The sequence below is a fragment of the Hyperoodon ampullatus genome (genome assembly GCF_949752795.1).
Source record: "Hyperoodon ampullatus genome assembly, chromosome: 16".
Classification (NCBI taxonomy): Eukaryota; Metazoa; Chordata; class Mammalia; order Artiodactyla; family Ziphiidae; genus Hyperoodon; species Hyperoodon ampullatus.
In genome coordinates, this window is record NC_136929.1 from 4,478,748 (window position 1) to 4,499,072 (window position 20,325).

Genomic DNA, 20,325 nt, shown 5'->3' on the forward strand with positions numbered 1-20,325 from the left:
GTTAATAAATGTAAAGAAGTCTCCTCTCGTTCCAAGAATGCTGCAGCTCAAGCTATATTTTACGTATGCCACTTTCTCCACCAGCCCCTCTGTTTAACACTCAGCAAGCAGTGAGGTGTGTCTGCACAGTCTCTGTGATCAGGACGGCCTGGAAAAGAGCCACATTTGTCAAAGTACAAATTAGGAAAACATCCGTTTCCCAAACAAGCAACTGGTGATTGTAACATACATGTGGTGTTCCTTTTAAGACATGGAACTCTGAGTAGCATTTAATCCTCTGAGAAGCAAAGAACACACACAGAATTCCATATACAGCTGGACCCTTACCATGTAAACCTAATAGGCATGTAAAATACATAAGCTCTGAAAAAGAATTTTTAAAAGTTGTCATTGTAGGCCATTTTTATAATATATTTTTCCTTCTTTAGATAGTTTGTTTTCCAGATACTCTGCAGATACACTTGTATTTATTTAAATTGTTAATTTAGAAAAAAAATTTTGCATGCTTCAGGTCCTGGCTATATTCACATGTATCTCTCTTTCTCTGAGAAGGCTGACTTCAGAGTTTAGATGTTAATCTTTGCTCACAGGTATGTTATGGCTTTAAGCTGTATTTAGAACGACATTGGATTATATGGTTACAATAAGCTGGTGTTTCAGAAATAGATTTATGTGCTATGGGAGGTCCACATTCAAGAATCTTAACATGAAAAGTTTGTTATATATGTATGGTGTTTCACGGTGAACAAAAATTACATGTGAGTCATTATTCTCAGCGGCACCAAAAATTAGCAAACACTAATCTCATCTTATACTCTGTCATGAAGGGCACCTTCTAAACCTTAATTAAAATCCTCTTCCTAAACTATGGAATATGGTATCTAAACTTGTTGCTAAAATATGCTGCTCAATTCAAAATGTAGAAACTTTTGAAACACATGTAACCCTTCTAACATAACAACGTCCGCTAATTTCAGGCAAAATTATCAAATTACCCTGATAACTGAGAGCCTTAAGCAGGACCTTAATTCATTAGTTATATAATTGCTATTAATTGAAAAAAGAGTAATTATTCTATTGAAAGAGAATATTTGCAATTTTGTATTTATTTCTAGGGAGAGAGGTGAAAGTCAGACAGCATGAATCCAAAACTCTACTCACTGTGTTTCTTTGGATAAATTACTTAATCTTTCTGAGTCTCGGCCTGTCAAATGCAGTTTCAATAGTACCCAGCTTATTTTCTTATAATATTTTTTAAAGTTAAAATGTTAAAAAGGTGAGAAACTTTTATAAGCAGAAAATATTTTTTAAAAAAGCTAAATAAGGAGATTTCATAAGAAAGGTTATTTCTGGATTAGGAACCAAGCTGGCAGAGTAGAAGGACGTGCTCTCACTCCCTCTTGCGAGAACACCAGGATCACAACTAGCTACTGGACAATCATTGACAGGAAGACACTGGAGCTCACTAAAAAATATACCCCACATCCAAATATAAAGGAGAAGCCACAATGAGATGGTAGGAGGGGTGCAATCACAGTAAAATCAAATCCCATAACTGGTGGGTGGGTGACTCACAGACTGGAGAACACTTATACCACAGAAGTCCACCCACTGGAGTGAAGGTTCTGAGCCCCATGTCAGGCATCCCAAACCGGGGGCCTGGAAAGAGGAGGAGGAATTCCTAGAGAAACAGACTTTGAAGGCTAGAGGGATTTGATTGAAGGACTTCGACAGGACTGGGGAAAACAGAGATTCCTCTCTTGGAGGGCACACACAAAGTAGTGTGTGCATTGGGACCCCGGGGAAAGAGCAGTGACCCCACAGGAGACTGAACCAGACCTGCCTGCTAGTGTTGGAGGGTCTCCTGCAGAGGCGGGGCAGGGGGGTGCTGTGGCTCACCGTAGGGACAAGGACACTGTCAGCAGAAGTTCTGGGAAGTACTCCTTGGCGTGAGCCCTCCCAGAGTCTGTTATTAGCCCCACCAAAGAGCCCAGGTAGCCTCCAGCATTGGGTTGCCTCAGGCCAAACAACCAACAGGGAGGGAACCCAGCCTCACCCATCAGCAGACAAGCAGATTAAAGTTTTACTGAGCTCTGCCCACCAGAACACCCAGCTTTATCCACCACCAGTTCCTCCCATCAGGAAGTTCGCACAAGCCTCTTAGATAGCCTCATCAACCAGAGGGCAGACAGCAGAAGCGAGAAGAACTATAATCCTGCAGCCTGTGGAATAAAAACAACATTCACAGAAAGATAGACAAGATGAAAAGGCAGAGGGCTATGTACCAGATGAAGGAACAAGATAAAACCCCAGAAAAACAACTAAATGAAGTGGAGATAGGCAATCTTCCAGAAAAAGAATTCAGAATAATGATAGTGAAGATGATCCAAGACCTCGGAAAAAGAATGGAGGCAAAGATCGAGAAGATGCAAGAAATGTTTAACAAAGACCTAGAAGAATTAAAGAACAAACAAACAGAGATGAACAATACAATAACTGAAATGAACACTACACTAGAAGGAATCAATAGCAGAATAACTGAGGCAGAACAGATAAGTGACCTGGAACACAGAATGGTGGAATTCACTGCCACATAACAGAATAAAGAAAAAAGAAAGAAAAGAAATGAAAACAGCCTAAGAGACCTCTGGGACAACATTAAATGCAACAACATTCACATTATAGGGGTCCCAGAAGGAGAAGAGAGAGGGAAAGGACCAGAGAAAATATTTGAAGAGATTATAGTTGAAAACTTCCCTAACATGGAAAAGGAAATAGCCACCCAAGTCCAGGAAGCACAGACAGTCCAATACAGAATAAACCCAAGGAGAAACACGCCAAGACACATAGTAATCTAACTGGCAAAAATTAAAGACAAAGAAAAATTATTGAAAGCAGCAAGGGAAAAATGACAAATAACATACAAGGGAACTCCCATAAGGTGAAACTCTACAAGCCAGAAGGGAGTGGCATGATATGCTTAAAGTGATGAAAGGGAAGGACCTACAACCAAGATTACTCTACCCAGCAAGGATCTCATTCAGATTCGATGGAGAAATCAAAAGCTTTACAGACATGCAAAAGCTAAGAGAATTCAGCACCACCAAACCAGCTCTACAACAAATGCTAAAGGAACTTCTCTAAGTAGGAAACACAAGGGAAGAAAAGGGCCTACAAAAACAAACCCAAAACAATTAAGAAAAGGGTCATAGGAACATACATATCGATAATTACCTTAAACGTCAATGGATTAAATGCTCCAACCAAAAGACACAGGCTCGCTGAATGGATACAAAAACAAGACCCATCTATATGCTGTCTACAATAGACCCACTTCAGACCTAGGGATACATACAGACTGAAAATGAGGGGATGGAAAAAGACATTCCATGCAAATGGAAATCAAAAGAAAGCTCGAGTAGCAATACTCATATCAGATAAAATAGACTTTAAAATAAAGAATGTTACAAGAGACAAGAAGGACACTACATAATGATCAAGGGATCAATCCAAGAAGAAGATATAACAATTATAAATATATATGCATGCAACATAGGGCACCTCAATACATAAGGCAACTGCTAACAGCTTTAAAAGAGGAAATCAACAGTAACACAATAATAGTGAGGGACTTTAACACCTCACTTACACCAATGGACAGATCATTGAAAATGAAAATTAATGAGGAAACAGAAGGTTTAAATGACACAATAGACCAGATAGATTTAATTGATATTTATAGGACACTCCATCCAAAAACAGCAGATTACACTTTCTTCTAAAGTGCACATGGAACATTCTCCAGGATAGATCACATCTTGGGTCACAAATCAAGCCACAGTAAATTTAAGAAAATTGAAATCATATCAAGCATCTTTTCTGACCACAACGCTATGAGATTAGAAGTGAATTACAGGGAAAAAAATGTAAAAAACACAAACACATGGAGGTTAAACAATACGTTACTAAATAACCAAGAGATCACTGAAGAAATCAAAGAGAAAATCAAAAAATACCTGGAGACAAATGACAATGAAAACACGATGGTCCAAAACCTATGGGATGCAGCAAAAGCAGTTCTAATAGGGAAGTTTATAGATACAAAAGCCTACCTCAAGAAACAAGAAAAATCTCAAATAAACAGTCTAACCTTACACCTAAAGGAACTAGAGAAAGAAGAACAAACAAAACCCAAAGTTAGCAGAAGGAAAGAAGTCATAAAGATCAGAGCAGACATAAATGAAATAAAAACAAAGAAAACAATAGCAAAGATCAATAAAACTAAAAGCTGGTTCTTTGAGAAGATAAACAAAATTGATAAACCATTAGCCAGACTCATCAAGAAAAAGAGGGAGAGGATTCAAATCAATAAAATTAGAAATGAAAGAGGAGAAGTTATTACAAACACCACAGAAATACAAAGCATCCTAAGAGACTACTACAAGCAACTCTATGCCAATAAAATGGACAACCTGGAAGAAATGGACAAATGCTTAGAAAGGTATAACCTTCCAAGACTGAACCAGAAAGAAATGGAAAATATAAACAGACCAATCACAAGTAATGAAATTGAAACTGTGATTAAAAATCTTCCAAGAAACAAAAGTCCAGGACCAGATGGCTTCACAGGTGAATTCTGTCAAACATTTAGAGAATAGCTAACACCCATCCTTTTCAAACTCTTCCAAAAAATTGCAGAGGAAGGAACACTCCCAACCTCATTCTATGAGGCCACCATCACCCTGATACCCAAACAAGACAAAGAAACTACAAAAAAAGAAAATTACAGACCAATATCACTGATGAATATAGATGCAAAAATTCTCAACAAAATACTAGCAAACAGAATCCAACAACACATTAAAAGGATCATACACCATGAGCAAGGTGGATTTATCGCAGGGATGCAAGGATACTTCAATATACGTAAATCAATAAATGTGATAAACCATATTAACAAATTGAAGAATAAAAACCATATGATCATCTCAATAGATGCAGAAAAAGCTTTTGACAAAATTCAACACCCATTTATGATAATAACTCTCCAGAAAGTGGGCATAGAGGGAACCTACCTCAACATAATAAAGGCCATATACGACAAACCCACAGCAAACATCATTTTCCATGGTGAAAAACTGAAACCATTTCCTCTAATATCAGGAAGAAGACAAGGATGTCCACTTTCACCACTATTATTCAACATAGTTTTGGAAGTTCTAATCACAGCAGCCAGAGAAGAAAAAGAAATAAAAGGAATACAAATCGGAAAAGAAGAAGTAAAACTGTCACTGTTTGCAGATGACATGACACTATACATAGGGAATCCTAAAGATGTCACCAGAAAACTACTATATCTACTCAATGAATTTGGTAATGTTGCAGGATACAAAATTAATGCACAGAAATCTCTTGCATTCCTATACACTAGTGTTGAAAAATCTGAAAGAGAAATTAAGGAAACACTCCCGTTTACCATTGCAACAAAAAGAATAAAATACCTAGGAATAAACCTACCTAGGGAGACAAAAGACCTGTATGCAGAAAACTATAAGATACTGATGAAAGAAATTAAAGATGACACCAACAGATGGAGAGATATGCCATGTCCTTGTATTGGAAGAATCAATATTGTGAAAATGACTATACTACCCAAAGCAATCTACAGATTCAATGCAATCCCTATCAAATTACCAATGGCATTTTTTTATGGAACTAGAACCAAAAATCTTAAAATTTGTATGGAGACATAAAAGACCCCGAATAGCCAAAGCAGTCTTGATGGAAAAAAATGGAGCTGGACGAATCAGGCTCCAGGATTTCAGACTATACTACAAAGCTACAGTAATCAAGACAATATGGTACTGGTACAAAAACAGAAATATAGATCAATGGAACAAGACAGAAAGCCCAGAGATAAACCCACACACCTATGGTCAACTAATCTATGACAAAGGAGGCAAGGATATACAATGAAGAAAAGACAGTCTCTTCAATAAGTGGTGCTGGGAAAACTGGACAGCTACATGTTAAAGAATAAAATTAGAACACTCCCTAACACCATACAAAAAAAAGTAAACTCAAAATGGATTAGAGACCTAAATGTAAGACTGGACACTGTAAAACTCTTAGAGCAAAAAATAGGAAGAAATTTCTTTGACATAAATCACAGCAAGATCTTTTTTGATCCACCTCCTAGAGTAATGGAAATAAAAACAAAAATAAACAAATTGGACCTAATGAAACTTACAAGCTTTTGCACAGCAAAGGAAACCATAAGTAAGATAAAAAGACAACCCTCAGAATGGAAGAAAATATTTTCAGATGAATCAACGGACAAAGGATTAATCTCCAAAATATTAACCTCCAAAACAGCTCATGTGGCTCAATATTAAAAAAACAAACAACCCAATCCAAAAATGGGCAGAAGACCTAAATAGGCATTTCTCCAAAAAAGACATACAGATGGCCATGGAGCACATGAAAAGCTGCTCAACATCACTAATTATTAGAGAAATGCAAATCAAAACTACAATGAGGTATCACCTCACTCCAGTTAGAATGGGCATCATCAGAAAATCTACAAACAACAAATGCTGGAGAGGGTGTGGAGAAAAGGGAACCCTCTTGCACTGTTGGTGGGAATGTAAATTGATACAGCCACTATGGAGAACAGTATGGAGGTTCCTTTAAAAACTAAAAATAGAATTACCATATGATCCAGCAATCCCACTACTGGGCATATACCTAGAGAAAACCATAATTCAAAAAGACACATGCAACCCAATATTCACTGCAGCACTATTTACAATAGCCAGGTCATGGAAGCAACCTAAATGCCCATCGACAGATGAATGGATAAAGAAGATGTGGTACATATATACAATGGAATATTACTCAGCCATAAAAAGGAACGAAATTGGGTCATTTGTTGAGACGTGAATGGATCTAGAGACTGTCATACGGAGTGAAGTAAGTCAGAAAGAGAAAAAGAAACATTGTATATTAATGCATATATGTGGAACCTAGAAAATTGGTACAGATGTACCAGTTTGCAGGGAAGAAATTGAGACACAGATGTAGAGAACAAACGTATGGACACCAAGGGTGGAAGCAGCGGGAGGTGGGGAGGGTGATGTGATGAATTGGGCAATTGGGATTGACATGTATACACCAATGTGTATAAAATTGATGACTAATAAGGACCTGCTGTAAAAAAAAAAATTTTTTTTTAAAGAAAGGTTATTTCTTCACTTTCAGTGTAAAATGGTTACTTATAAACATTTTTGCTCATTTTAATTTAGTTCTAATCTATGTATTGTTCTTTACTCATTTACTATAAATTAGTATATTTTAAAAATAATCTCTTCTTAGTATATCTGGGGTATAGTGTGTGTGTGTTATGTGTATATCACATATGCAAGTACATAAGTATTATTTAAGAAGGTGATAACTGAGTGTTTACTCTGTGCCAGGATCAATTCTAGAAACATTTCTATGTTAACTTATTGAATCCTCCAACAATTCATTCATCTCAGTTTACAGTTTACAGTCTCAGCAAGTTTAAAATAATAAGTTGAAGATTAAGCATTATTATAAATAGCAACTGAATTATTGCTGCATCCTTAAATTCACAACAATTTGGGGAAAACAATTATTTAGGTTTTTATCTAAATATAAATCTAAGCTCAAATAAATCCAATTAATAACAACCCCTAGAATACCTTCCTAATTGTTCACTATTACTCTCAGTTCAAACATAAACCACAAGAGAAAATGAATGTCTTGCTCATAACTAAATAACAATTTATTACAGAGCAAAGGAGGGAAAACCCATTGAATTTGAGACTTCACCTTAAATATACTTATAAATTATACCTCTCCTGGACAAACACTAAGACTGGAATTCAATTTATTATTATTCTTTAAAAATATTAAACTTAAGTCAGGAGTAATGGTAATAACTGTTATAGCTGTAAGTCACTAAATTTAGTCTAAAGTTGCTCTAACCAACATACACCAGACTTCACATAATATTTTATCAGAAATCATAGATAGTGCAAACAACTTTATCCAATTATATGCATTAAAATTGATTCAAAATTGATTTTAATAGAGAATAAATCCCAGAGATTCACTCCTTGCTTTGAATTCTGATTTGTTATGTTCCAATAATGTTTTCTCAATAGGGTTTTAAAGTATTTTTAATTAAATCAAACAGTACAATAAATGATGTGAAAAAGCAAGTTACCAAAAAATGATTCAGTATTTACATTATCTAATGTATATCTTATATGTAAAATAATTTTTTTTAAAGACTGGGTGGATAAGTACCAAAAAGCTAGCAGTTACTGTGATATTGACAGTGTTTTTGTTTGTTTGTTTGTTTGTTTGTTTTTGTGGTACTCGGGCCTCTCACCATTGTGGCCTCTCCCGTTGCGGAGCACAGGCTCCAGACGCACAGGCTCAGTGGCCATGGCTCACGGGCCTAGCCGCTCCGCGGCATGTGGGATCTTCCCGGACCGGGGCATGAACCCATGTCCCCTACATCGGCAGGTGGACTCTCAACCACTGCGCCACCAGGGAAGCCCCTTGACAGTGGTTATAATTCCTTCAATTTTCTTATCGTTGTTTTCCAAGTTTTCTTCACTGTGCCAGAATCGGCTTTGCAATTTAAAAAAAATTACAGAGGAATAAAAAATCCAAAAATGTGTAAATTATTATCATTCATCATCCCAGCACTTTGTCAACAGATCCATTTTCATTCATTAAATCTTCTTCCATATTTACCCAGGTAAATGCAATAATATAGGCCATAATTTCATTTAAAATAATTATGAAATTAGTCTCTGTGAAAAAGTAAAAAGAAAATATACCACCTTCCTAACTATTAAATATAATAATATATCACTGGGTTATAATATTTCAAGTCCATTTTGCTTACTTGTGATATTCATTCTGAAATACAGGCTTCAAATGTACAATGCACTAACATTTAAATTTTGGCAACCTAAAAGAATATTCTAATTATGAACAGGGAAGCTTTCTGTCTGAGTAATCTCTCTTCTAGAACCTTTTGCAACTGAATACAGGAATTCAAGGGAATATGCCATCAACCTTGTCAACTGGATGTATGGGTCCTTTTTCCATCCCCAGGATGATTTACAGATATGCTCCCAAAAGTAGCTCTTGTATTACATCCTAGACCTTCTTTGATCAAAAATATGAAGAAAGTAAATGTGTGCAAAAGAAAAATCCTACCTACATTTTTGTAAAAAGCAAAAATGAAAACAAAACAATCACTATTGCTCCTATCACTTTATTTAAAATGTAACAGCCAAAACGCATACCATACAATCTTCAAATATTATTTCTCTTTGAATGTTTTCTTTAATATTCCAGTATTTACTCTTAAACTTGACCGATAAAATTTTCTGAATCTAAAATACCAACATTAAAACTGAACATTATAAAATTATTGCAATTTAGTGTTTTTTAAAATGATTTTCAGGACTTCCCTGGTGGCGCAGTGGTTAAGAATCCGCCTGCCAGTGCAGGGGACAGGGGTTAGATCCCTGGTCCGGGAAGATCCCACATGCCACAGAGCAACTAAGCCCGTGCGCCACAACTACTGAGCCTGCGCTCTAGAGCCCGCGAGCCACCACTACTGAGCTCACGTGCCACAACTACTGAAGCCCATGTGCCTAGAGCCCGCACACCACAACGAAGAGCAGCCCCCGCCCCCCACAACTAGGGAAAGCCCACGCACAGCAACAAAGACCCAACGCAGCCAAAAATAAATAAAGCAAAAAATAAATTTATTTTAAAAATAAATAAATAAAATAAAACGATTTTCCATACATGAGCCCATTTGGTGTAGATGACCCTATAATTCTAGAGATCAACAAAGAAGGTAATATTTTAATCATTCTTCACCCAAGAAATCCATAAACTTTTAGGCAATGACTCTAATCGCCATAATGCTGCTTAAGGCAAGCCTGTCTTCTTTTTGGATGAAGGACCTTGGTCTCCAACCTGACCCCATCCCCACCACACACGCTCACATCCTTTATTTGGCCCGTCCCTATTCAGTCCTCAAAATTCAACTCAGCCTTCACATGACATGGAAGCAATCTCCCAAAACAGCAGACATACAAGAATGCTTGGTAATTAATTGTCCCTGCTGTCTGGTCCCACAGCACTGTTTCCTAATATTTACACTATGAATTGAAATCTTCTGCTTAAATATCTTCCTGTTTCCCCTGACTGGGTTTGGGAATGGGGCTGGGTGATGAATAAGTGTGTCCCTCTCCTGGTTGGAACAACCTCCTTCTCCTTAAAAATCCTCAAGTTTAGGACATTTGTCTATTTCACTTCGTACTCCCAGTATCTATGCAAATGCCTCGTGGAGAGCAGGCTGAACGCGTAATTGTGGGACCGGACAGGACGGAAACTCACTGAGATGCAAGGTCAACAGTAAGGCACAAACAACGTAGTCGTGTTTTATCACTGAGTTCAATATGGCTTCACCACGTTCTGTCATCTCTTTGAATCTGAAATAGTCACAAACCTTCAAGAGCAAGTCCTGAAAACCAAAACATCATGATGAAAAGTACTGGGGAATCTGAACGAATTTACATTAAAAAATTAGGTAAAAATTTTAGGTCTTCATCTTATCCTGGAATGGCCTTAATGGTACACAGAAAACATACTGAAACTACACTATTGAATGTATCTAAATGATTTACAGTCTCTCAAACGGAAACAATGAATATGCATTAGTTCAATAAACACATTGGGAATGCTGGAAGCATTTAAATAGCTTCACTTGATTCTAACAGCGCTGACATACTAAGCCTACTTTGGAATGTTGCCCAGGGCTACCCCATGAGAAAGGGCAGAAAAAGAGTAAACCCTAGTGGGAATATGATAATAAGAAATACAGGCATTATATACAAAAATAATCAAGAAGAAAGGTTTAGGTTTATAGGTAGAAAAAAGACACCTCAATTACTGGAAAACATCTCTGAACAAGAATTAGATAGTAACAGATTCTGAATATTTTTGTTCTATTTAGCTTGCATATTATACGTGGTATGTCATCTGTATACAACTTAGGGTCCCAACAGTCCAAAAGAATTTCAACCAACATCTCTAATGATATTCTCATTAGTAGGATGTGATTCTACTTTTAGAAATGTGTGTTAGGTAACATATATTTCATTTTCGCCACATGACTCTAGTGAATCATAAATAATCTTAATAAGTTCTTGTATATCTTTCACTCACCTGAAATAGGTACTCAAAAATGATGACCTAAAATGATTACATGTATTGTATTAATTGTATTTATCAAGATGTGATTATATATTCAGCCCATGGAAGGTTAATTCGATTAAAATACCACTCACATCTTCTGCCATATAGAAAAGAGAATTTTAAAATGCATTTTAGAAAAAAAAATGTGTTGAATACGTTCACGTTCATCAATATTCTTAGACTGTCTATACAGCCTACACGTTAAAGACGTTTATGTATTATTTTCTGTATGGCTATATTGTGCCAAACAAGTGGCTACTCTAGGAGAAGTTGTTAACTGGTTTTCCTTCACTGGATGCCCCCCTTCCCTCTGTGAAACATCTTCATCCACGTTTGTGGCACCCTAACCACCGTCAGCCTGGAGAATTCTCTTCTCACCTGTAGAGAGGGGAGCTCGCCAAGAGTGCATGACCTAGTCCCAAATATGGATGTGCCTTTTGTACCTGTTATGGTTACATAATTTAACTAAATAAACAGATAAACTGGTACTAATAGGGTTATCATGATGAAAACTAAGCTTAATACTTTGCAAACATAAAGCTGCCCAAGTGAATACTGTCCAGTTAGTTGGAGGTCAAACAACTTTAATGCTTGAGGGGAAATTCATATAACCTAGAAAGACTCTGCATTCAAACTGTTGCATGCGTGTCTTTCAGTTCTAGACTGACCTGAAAAATTTTTTTTTTTTTTTTTTTTTTTTTTTTGGTGGTACGCGGGCCTCTCACTGTTGTGGTCTCTCCCATTGCGGAGCACAGGCTCCGGATGCGCAGGCTCAGCGGCCATGGCTCATGGGCTCAGCCGCTCCGCGGCATGTGGGATCTTCCTGGACCGGGGCACGAACCCGTGTCCCCTGCATCGGCAGGCGGACTCTCAACCACTGCGCCACCAGGGAAGCCCCCTGAAGAATTTTAAACCTCGAAATCACAGGGTATGTAATCTGGGTATGATTCAGTAAAGACAGGCACCTGGCCTGCCAACCTGTGGACTTGTGCTCAGGAAAGCCTTACGTCAAAATGTTCATCTATACAAATCAGTATACACAATTTATAGCCTTCTCTTTGGGAGAAACCCCAAAAACTTGCCTTCAGCATTTATTCAGTTAGCAACATGAATCCTCCTAAGTCTAAGGTGCATAAAGACTGGCTTCTCTTCCAGGCTCCAACTGACTGCCCTTTGGGATTATCCTTGTAGATACTAAATGTCCCGTGGCTGCTGATTTGAGTTCCTGAGTTTGTCCCAGAGGCAATGGTGATTGGTGGAAAGACTCCAGGTGACCCAGGCAAAAGATACAAGCTAGGTCCACATCAATGTGGATGCACAGTCTTAACAGCAAATAATGAATGGCATGGGGCATGGGGCATGGGCCACCACTGTGTTCCCAGGTCCCAAGACGCCCAGCAGGTCCCCTTGGACCTCTCCCCCCTTTACATCTCTAATGGGCTCTGTTATATCACCTGTGCGTTTCCCTAGCCTCCCAACTCCCACAAGTAACTATTCTGGGCATCATGACTCTGTACTCCCTGCTTCCCAAAAACAAGTTACTGGGGGAGAATAGCACTTTCCTGAACACTTCCTAACTTCCCAGAAAATCAACCCTCAATCTCTTAGGTGTTGCAGCTCTTCACACATGGCAGCACGAGCTCGCCAGACCCATCCCAGCAGACCCTCAACAGTACTTGACCCAAGCCTTTGGCTTTGATGACTTTCTTGGACATGATTCTCTTCACTCATGAGCGCATCTCCTCAAACAGTGACCTCCAGTCCCAGTGAAAGATCCTAACCTCTCTCTCTGCTGCCCCACAGAGCATAAGAGCATAAGAGAATCCTCCATCAAGCACCCCTCCAGCCCCATGATGTAAGTGGTAGGGACAAGAGAGGGTGGGTGTGTCGGTCAGCGCCTACCGGGAGACAGAGCCACACCAGCTGCTGTCTCCAGGGAATTAGATGTAAAGAACTGGTCATGAGACATCCAAGGACTGAAAAGATCAAAAGGAAATACTAAAGTATCAAACAGAGGTAGCAACAGCAAGATGCAGCTATAACCCCTAGAATTGGGGTAGAAGATTGGTAGAGGGCGCTGGTGCTGAAACCAAGGTCGCTAGACAGAAAATACTGCCTGCGGTTGCTAGCACGTTGGAAGGAGTAGGAAAAACTGGAATAATACATTATAATATGCTCCTGGAAAGAGCTGCCAAGACCAACATTTCTATGTCAAAATCAACCATGTGATTCTTAAAAGAATATTAACATTTGCATCCTAGGGCATCCACTACATAAAATTTTGTAGCCAATGCCCGTGGAAAGCTCAAGTGTTTGTACCTTGATTTCAAATAAGTCCTTGTAATGTTACTTAGCCTCTAAACAGAAGTATCTATATCACAGCAGAAATGCAGTTTCTTTGCAGCTTAGAAATATAAATTAAATGAAGAGCAATTGGAAAGTGATTTAAACTGGATCTTAATCAACTGACAGATGATGTTATCATTTTTGAAAGAATGTTTTCTCTTGCCACATAGATTAATTACATGACTTCCATACATGCAAAATTCTATACATGCAACTGCAAGTGAACATGTACACCTCTCAATTCTGTTTTCTTAAAAATGTCAATTTTGCTCTTATCCCCTAAAAACAGAACCTTGATTCTTCCTTACATCCCCAATCATACACACACAGCCAGTGTCCTCAATCTCTATTATCTATACTGCAAAATTCTCTAACAGTTTCCTTGCTCTAAGATGTGTGCCATAACAGTTCCAAAATAATATTTTGAAACCCAAATTTCTTATGCCACAGCTTCAAGTGACCAAACTCTAGATCAAGGGCTGGAAAACTTCTTAGGTCAAAAGGCAGACAGTAAGTTTTTTTGGATTTTGTGGTCTAACCAGTTTCTGTTACAAAATCACAAAAGCAGCCCTAGACAATACTTAAATTAATGGGAGTATCAGCTTGCCAGTAAAATGTATTTACCAAAGACAGATGAAGGATGAGTTTCTCAATAGGTTGGTGTAAGCTCAGCCCATGGGCCAAATCCAGCTCAGACCCAGCCCTGTCTATACTGTCTACATGTGTTCTTTATCTATGTCATATATAGTAGTTTGTATCTGTTAATCCCAAGCTCCAAATTTATTCCTCCCCACCCCCATTCCCCTTTTGTGGCCATAAGTTTGTTTTCTATGTCTGTGACTCTATTTCTGTTTTGTAAATAAGTTCATTTGTGTCATATTTTAGATTCCGCATATAAGTGAGACCATATGGTATTTGTCTTTCTCTGACTTACTTCACTTAGTACGATAATCTCTAGGTCCATCCATGTAGCTGCAAATGGCATTATTTCTCTCTTTTTTATGGCTGAGTAGTATTCCATTGTACATATGTACCACATCTTTTTTATCCATTCATCTTTCCATGGACATTTAGGTTGCTTCCATGTCTTAGCTATTGCAAATAGCACTGCTATGAACACTGGGGTGCATGTATCTTTTTGAATTAGAGTTTTCTCCAGATATACGCCCAGGAGTGGGACTGCTGGATCATATGGCAACTCTATTTTTAGTTTTTTAAGGAATCTCCATAGTGTTCTCCATAGCGGCTGCACCAATTTACATTCCCACCAAGAGTCCAAACTTCAATTCTCCCTTGATTTCTCTACCTATTTGTGCAAACTGTGACCTCTGTCTCCCCTTCCCCCAAGCCCCTCACCAGGGGGCATAAAATCCTATCCAGCATTCGAGATCCAGCACAAACGTCACTTGTAGTGATACCCACCCCCCGCAAGGCTACCCCTAAGTGGAGTTTAAACCTGTAGATCCGAGACTACAACTAGAACATGTTATTTTGTAATTGTGTGGTTACCTACACACTGTGGGCAGTTGGAGGGCAGTATTTTGCCTTATCCTGCTTTACTTGTTTTCTCTACTGACTCACATCACAATAGTTACTACCCCAGAACTGGAAGGCAGGGGAAAGAAAGAGGGAGGGAAGTGAGTGGTTGGTCCAGGAGGACGGAATGAGGGAGGAGCAAGGGGGGCAGGAAGGGGAGAGAGAGAGAGAGAGAGAGAGAGAGGAAGGGAGGGAGGGAGAGAGAGAGAGAGGGAGGGAGAGGGAGAGCAAAGTGAAAGGCGAAGGAAGGGGATTGGGGTCAGATGGAGACAGGGAGGGTAGAGAAGAGAGGAGGGTAGAGGGAGGAGGATGCGGAACTGGGACCAGGAAGCAGTGCAGCTGAGAAAACCACTCTGAACCAGCAAGTCAGGGAAGCACAACAGAGATGGGCTTGAGCCGCCAACATGATCACTTCCACGATTTACTGATAAATAATACTGTACTCAGTGTCTTACACACGGCCTTGCATTTTAACCTTACAGCAGTTCTGAGAAAGAGGTCTGGTCCCCGTCTCACGGTTGAGGACCTCAGGCTAAAAGAGAAAAGTGGCAAAATCGGTATTCAAACACCTGCTGTTAAGTACCATCACGCTGCCTCCAAGAGAAGAGTGGTGGCAGAGACCACGCTCTTTTTCAGATGGTGACAGCACTCGTGCCCCTGCGCACAGCTGCCCCATCAAAACTACACTTTGCAGCTTGCCTTGCTGGGAGATGTGACTAAGTTACGGCCGATGGGACAGAAGCCGTGGCGGTTTCTAGGACCTCCCTTACTCAGTATCCGGTTCCTGCTCTTTGCCCGTTCTGTCTTCATCCTCTGTACACCCTGTTGCCGGGACTAAGGCCACGTTCTGAAGACAGCGTGGCAGTGAGCTGGAGAGATGTTCCCTGAGGACCGTGGCTCTGAGCCAGTGCTGCCTCTTCTAGACTTGCATGTGGGAGAGTCACAAAGCTGTCCTGGTTAAACCGGGCTAGTTTGGGGCTCTCTACCACATGCCGCTGAGCCTAACCCTAAATAATGCAGAGGGAGGGAGGAAAGAAAGACGGATCCACAGAGAAGGTAATTTTATAGTTTCCTCTTCCATCAAGGAACTTCTTCAAAGAAAGCAAAACAGCTCTTCTATACACTTTTGCTCCATTTACCTTGTATATATCAGCTCCTTCTTTAGTCTAATTTATCGATTTTCATCATGAGGCTCTTTTTTTTTTTAATTTTAGGAATTCGGTTAGGCAGCAAAAGTGTTTGGGGTCAGACTGCTTGTTAGAAAGCCACGTAACCACCCGCATTTTTAGGTTCTGGTTTTATTTATTATTATTGCATGCCAGCTCTGGGTCAGTACTTCATACTAAGGCAGACCCCAAGGGAAATGAGACTTTGGTTACAAAGAGTCCTCAGAACTCCAGCAAAAAAAAAGATAGTATTGTTAACTCCTTTTGAATTTACCATAAATCCTAAGTGCAATAAAACTTTAGAGATATGATTCCTCAGAAACTATGTTTGCAACGTTCTGATGTTGGAATAACAAATATACAATGAGCTGGAAACATACACGTAACACACACAGTCAGAAGGATAATCATGCCAGGGGACCAAGAAGAAAGCAAAGGAGCTGGAATGTGAGAACATGACATGAAAGTTCACACAGCTCTCAGTGATGAATATCCAGACCAGTAGCACCCACATTCTGAAACTGAATGTGAAAAATTGCATGGACATCAGGATGCCAGAGGTTTGATCCAAGCAGACATCTTGGTAGGAAACTTGAAGCACTTCTGGATGATTATGAGCCCTGGTAGGAACACTGGCAGCTCTCTTAGAAAACGAATGCTTTATAACGGAACCAATCCCACAAAGAGAGATATGGACATACAGGTCACGTGCCTCGTTGATAACATGTCTTTTCTAAGTGGTCATTTCTAGTCTCAAAGCCTTCAATGGGCAGCTGCCTTGATATTTTACTTTTTGTAATAATTCCCATTTGGGTTTAAACTGTTAAATGGATTGCAGTTGGAAAGTTGTGATAGAAACAAGTTTCTCACTGTCTAGTGTCCACTTTTCAAAAGGCAGTTACATGTAGTATTAGTAGTGGTTTAATTCTTGAATTAAACTTGTCTCTAGTCACAGACATAGCACCTGCTGTGATTACACACTATGTTTAACGAACTGGGAAAGAAGAAATTCTTGGGGGAAAAGAAAGAATGTTTCATTCTCTCTCTTTCTCATATAATAACATTCAGCAGGACCCAACTTCAGGAAGGGAGAAGATTTAACTTTAATGCAGCTTAGAAATACTGATGACTTTCTGACACTGGACATTTTAAGTTAATGAATTGAAACTTTATTGAGAATTAAAGTGATATGGCTCTTTCTGTTGCTTAAGAGTTACCAGAAAAGTCATCTAGCCCATCAGAATTTTCATCCAGCAACAAAGGAGACACTGTCTTCACTAAGTATATTTAACATTAGTTTAGTGGGAGATAAAATTTCTTTCTTTCTTTTAAAGTTTATTTCATGATTTCCCATGAAGGAACCTGCATGCTCAGAAGGATATTGATACTACAGGAATGATTGGTTCTTGCAACTAAAACTTTCTCCAGCTCAGTCAGAAAGGAAACTATAGACAGATGTTTTACAAATATCAAAGCAAAAAAATTCTCAACAATTATAAGCAAATGAAATCTGGAAAAATATAAAAAGGATTATATACCATGATCAAGTAGGATTTATCCCAGGAATGCAAAGTTGGTTTAACACATGAAAAGAAAGCCATGCAACACACCATATTTTCATAGTATAAAGGACAAAAACAACAACAACAACAAAAACATGATCATTGCAACATACAGAGAGAAGCATTTGATAAAATCCAACAACATTCTGTGTTAAAAACTTTCAACGAACTAGGAAAAGAAGGGAACTTTCTGATAAAGAACATTTTCAAAAAACCCAGAGCTAGCATCATACTTAATGGTGAAATCTTGAAAGTTTTCCCTTGAAGAACAAAACAAGACAAGGATGTCTACTCTCACCACTTCTATTCATTGTAATGGAGGTTCCAGCCAGGACAATTAGACATTAAAAGGAAATAATAGGCATCCAGACTGGAAAGGAAAAATAAAACTACCTCTATCAACAAAAGACATCATCTTGTATATAGAAAATTCTAAGAAATCCATACAAAAAAATCTTTAAGAACTAATAATTGAATTCAGCAGTTTGCCGAGTTTGCCGAGTACAAGATCAACATACTAAAATCAATTACGTTTTTGTGCACTAATAATAAACAAATCAAAATGAAATTAGGAAAGGACATCTATTTACAATAGCAACAAAAATAATGAAAACACTTAGAAATAATTACACAAGAATTTGCAAGTAGCCAATTTTGTTTTCAGAAACAAAAAAGCACTAGATACCTTACTTGGTTTTCTTTTGAAATACACAAACCTATATGAAGGTGTGAAGCTAAAACCTACCATGCTGCACCTCTTCTATTCTTCCATGTCCTGAACACTTGAAATCATTTAAAATATGTTTCACTCTCAGCATATGACTAACAAAAACCTTAAATTATACTTCCCTGCAACACTCCTGATTAGTCTTTTATTATTATAGAAATTTCTCAAATCAGTTTCAATATCATGACTTAAACATCCGAAATGCTTCCCAGCTTGGCACTGATTTTATTTTTTCTACTCTCCGCAGTTCACCAACCTTGACAATTTTGTCTCTTTTTCCTCCCGGGGCTAATCCTCAGTTCTGAACCATCCTCTGATGCCCTTGCTTTCATCTTCACTGGATCCTCTTATCCTTAACCGGTGAGCCAACTCCTAGGCTTCCACAGTTCACAGAGATTCAGTCATCAAAGAAGTATTTTCTTAGGGCCTGAAGAAAAAAAATAACGGGAAATACAGCACAAACTGCTTGCCTCGTTATATCTTTTTTTTTCCCCCTATTGCCTTAGTAATATTAAAACCTGAAATAATCAGATCTGGACTTACTCATATGTACTTACAGCAAAAACCAAAATTACAATAACCTGTCAGTGTCACCTTAGACCTCCTTAGAATGTTTTTGATAAATGCTTTGTCCTCAAAGACAACTTTAAGCAAGTGACTAATAGACCCAAGAGATGCTTTAATTCAAAATAATGGCCCTCTCAAAGGAAAGCCCTAATCTCGGTATAAAATCACTGAAAAGCTTAGCTGCAAAACAGAATAATGGATACAAGATCAGCAAAGAGTCAAGGCTCTTAGCCATAACCATGCCATTTATAATCATAAACAGATGTGAGCATTCTCCATGTATTTTTTAAATTTTCACAAAGTCCTCAGTTAAATAAACCCTGCCTATATTATTATCTCAGACATATACATGGACTTGGTGGAACTTACAAAGTATTTCAGACCCTTGTACCCAAAGTAGGCAAACAGATACAAAAATCTAGCCCTAACTGTTAGCTTCCCAGGCCCATCTGGCTTCATTTGGGAATTAGAGCAAACATTTAAGGGAGAAGTAATACCAATTCTTCACAAACAAATTCCAAAAAATGAAAGAAGAGAAAATGCTTCCTGACTCATTCTATGAGGCCAGTATTACCAAAACAAAGTAGACATCACAAGAAAAGAAAACTACAGACAAGTGTTTTAAGAATATAGATTCAAAAAAAATCCTCAACAAAATATAAGCATATGAACTTTGGAAACATATAAAAACGATTATACACCATGGTCCAGTAGGATTTATACCAAGGATGAAAAGTTGGTTTAACATGTAAAAAGAAATCAATGCAACACACCATGTTAATAGTATAAAGGACAAAAGCCATATGATCATTGCAATAGACACAGAGAAGCATTTGACAAAATCCAACAACGTGCTTGTTAAAAACACTCAACAAACTAGGAAGAGAGGGAACTTCCTCAATCCGATAAAGGACATCCACAAAAAACTCAGAGCTAGTATTTTTAATGATGAAAACCTAAAAGTTTTCCTTTGAAGATCAAAACAGGACAAGGATGTCTGCTCTCACCACTTCTATTCAACACTGTAATGGAGGTTCCAGCTGGGACAATAAGACAATAAAAGGAAATAACAGGCATCCAAATTGGAAAGAAAGAAGTAATA

The 20,325-nt window shown here is 38.3% G+C and overlaps 1 protein-coding gene across 1 annotated transcript in view; it reads right to left on the bottom strand.

The window, feature by feature from the left end:
- The window catches only part of MYO16 (myosin XVI), a gene marked incomplete at both ends in the record, with an annotated part of 485,888 nt that extends 466,900 nt beyond the window's left edge, over window positions 1–18,988 (bottom strand). Inside the window, one exon of the mRNA XM_079722050.1 lies at window positions 18,913–18,988. Coding sequence (XP_079578176.1) covers window positions 18,913–18,988 — 76 coding nt within the window. The remainder of the gene's footprint in view (window positions 1–18,912) is intronic.
- Between the last annotated feature and the right edge of the window lie 1,337 nt (window positions 18,989–20,325).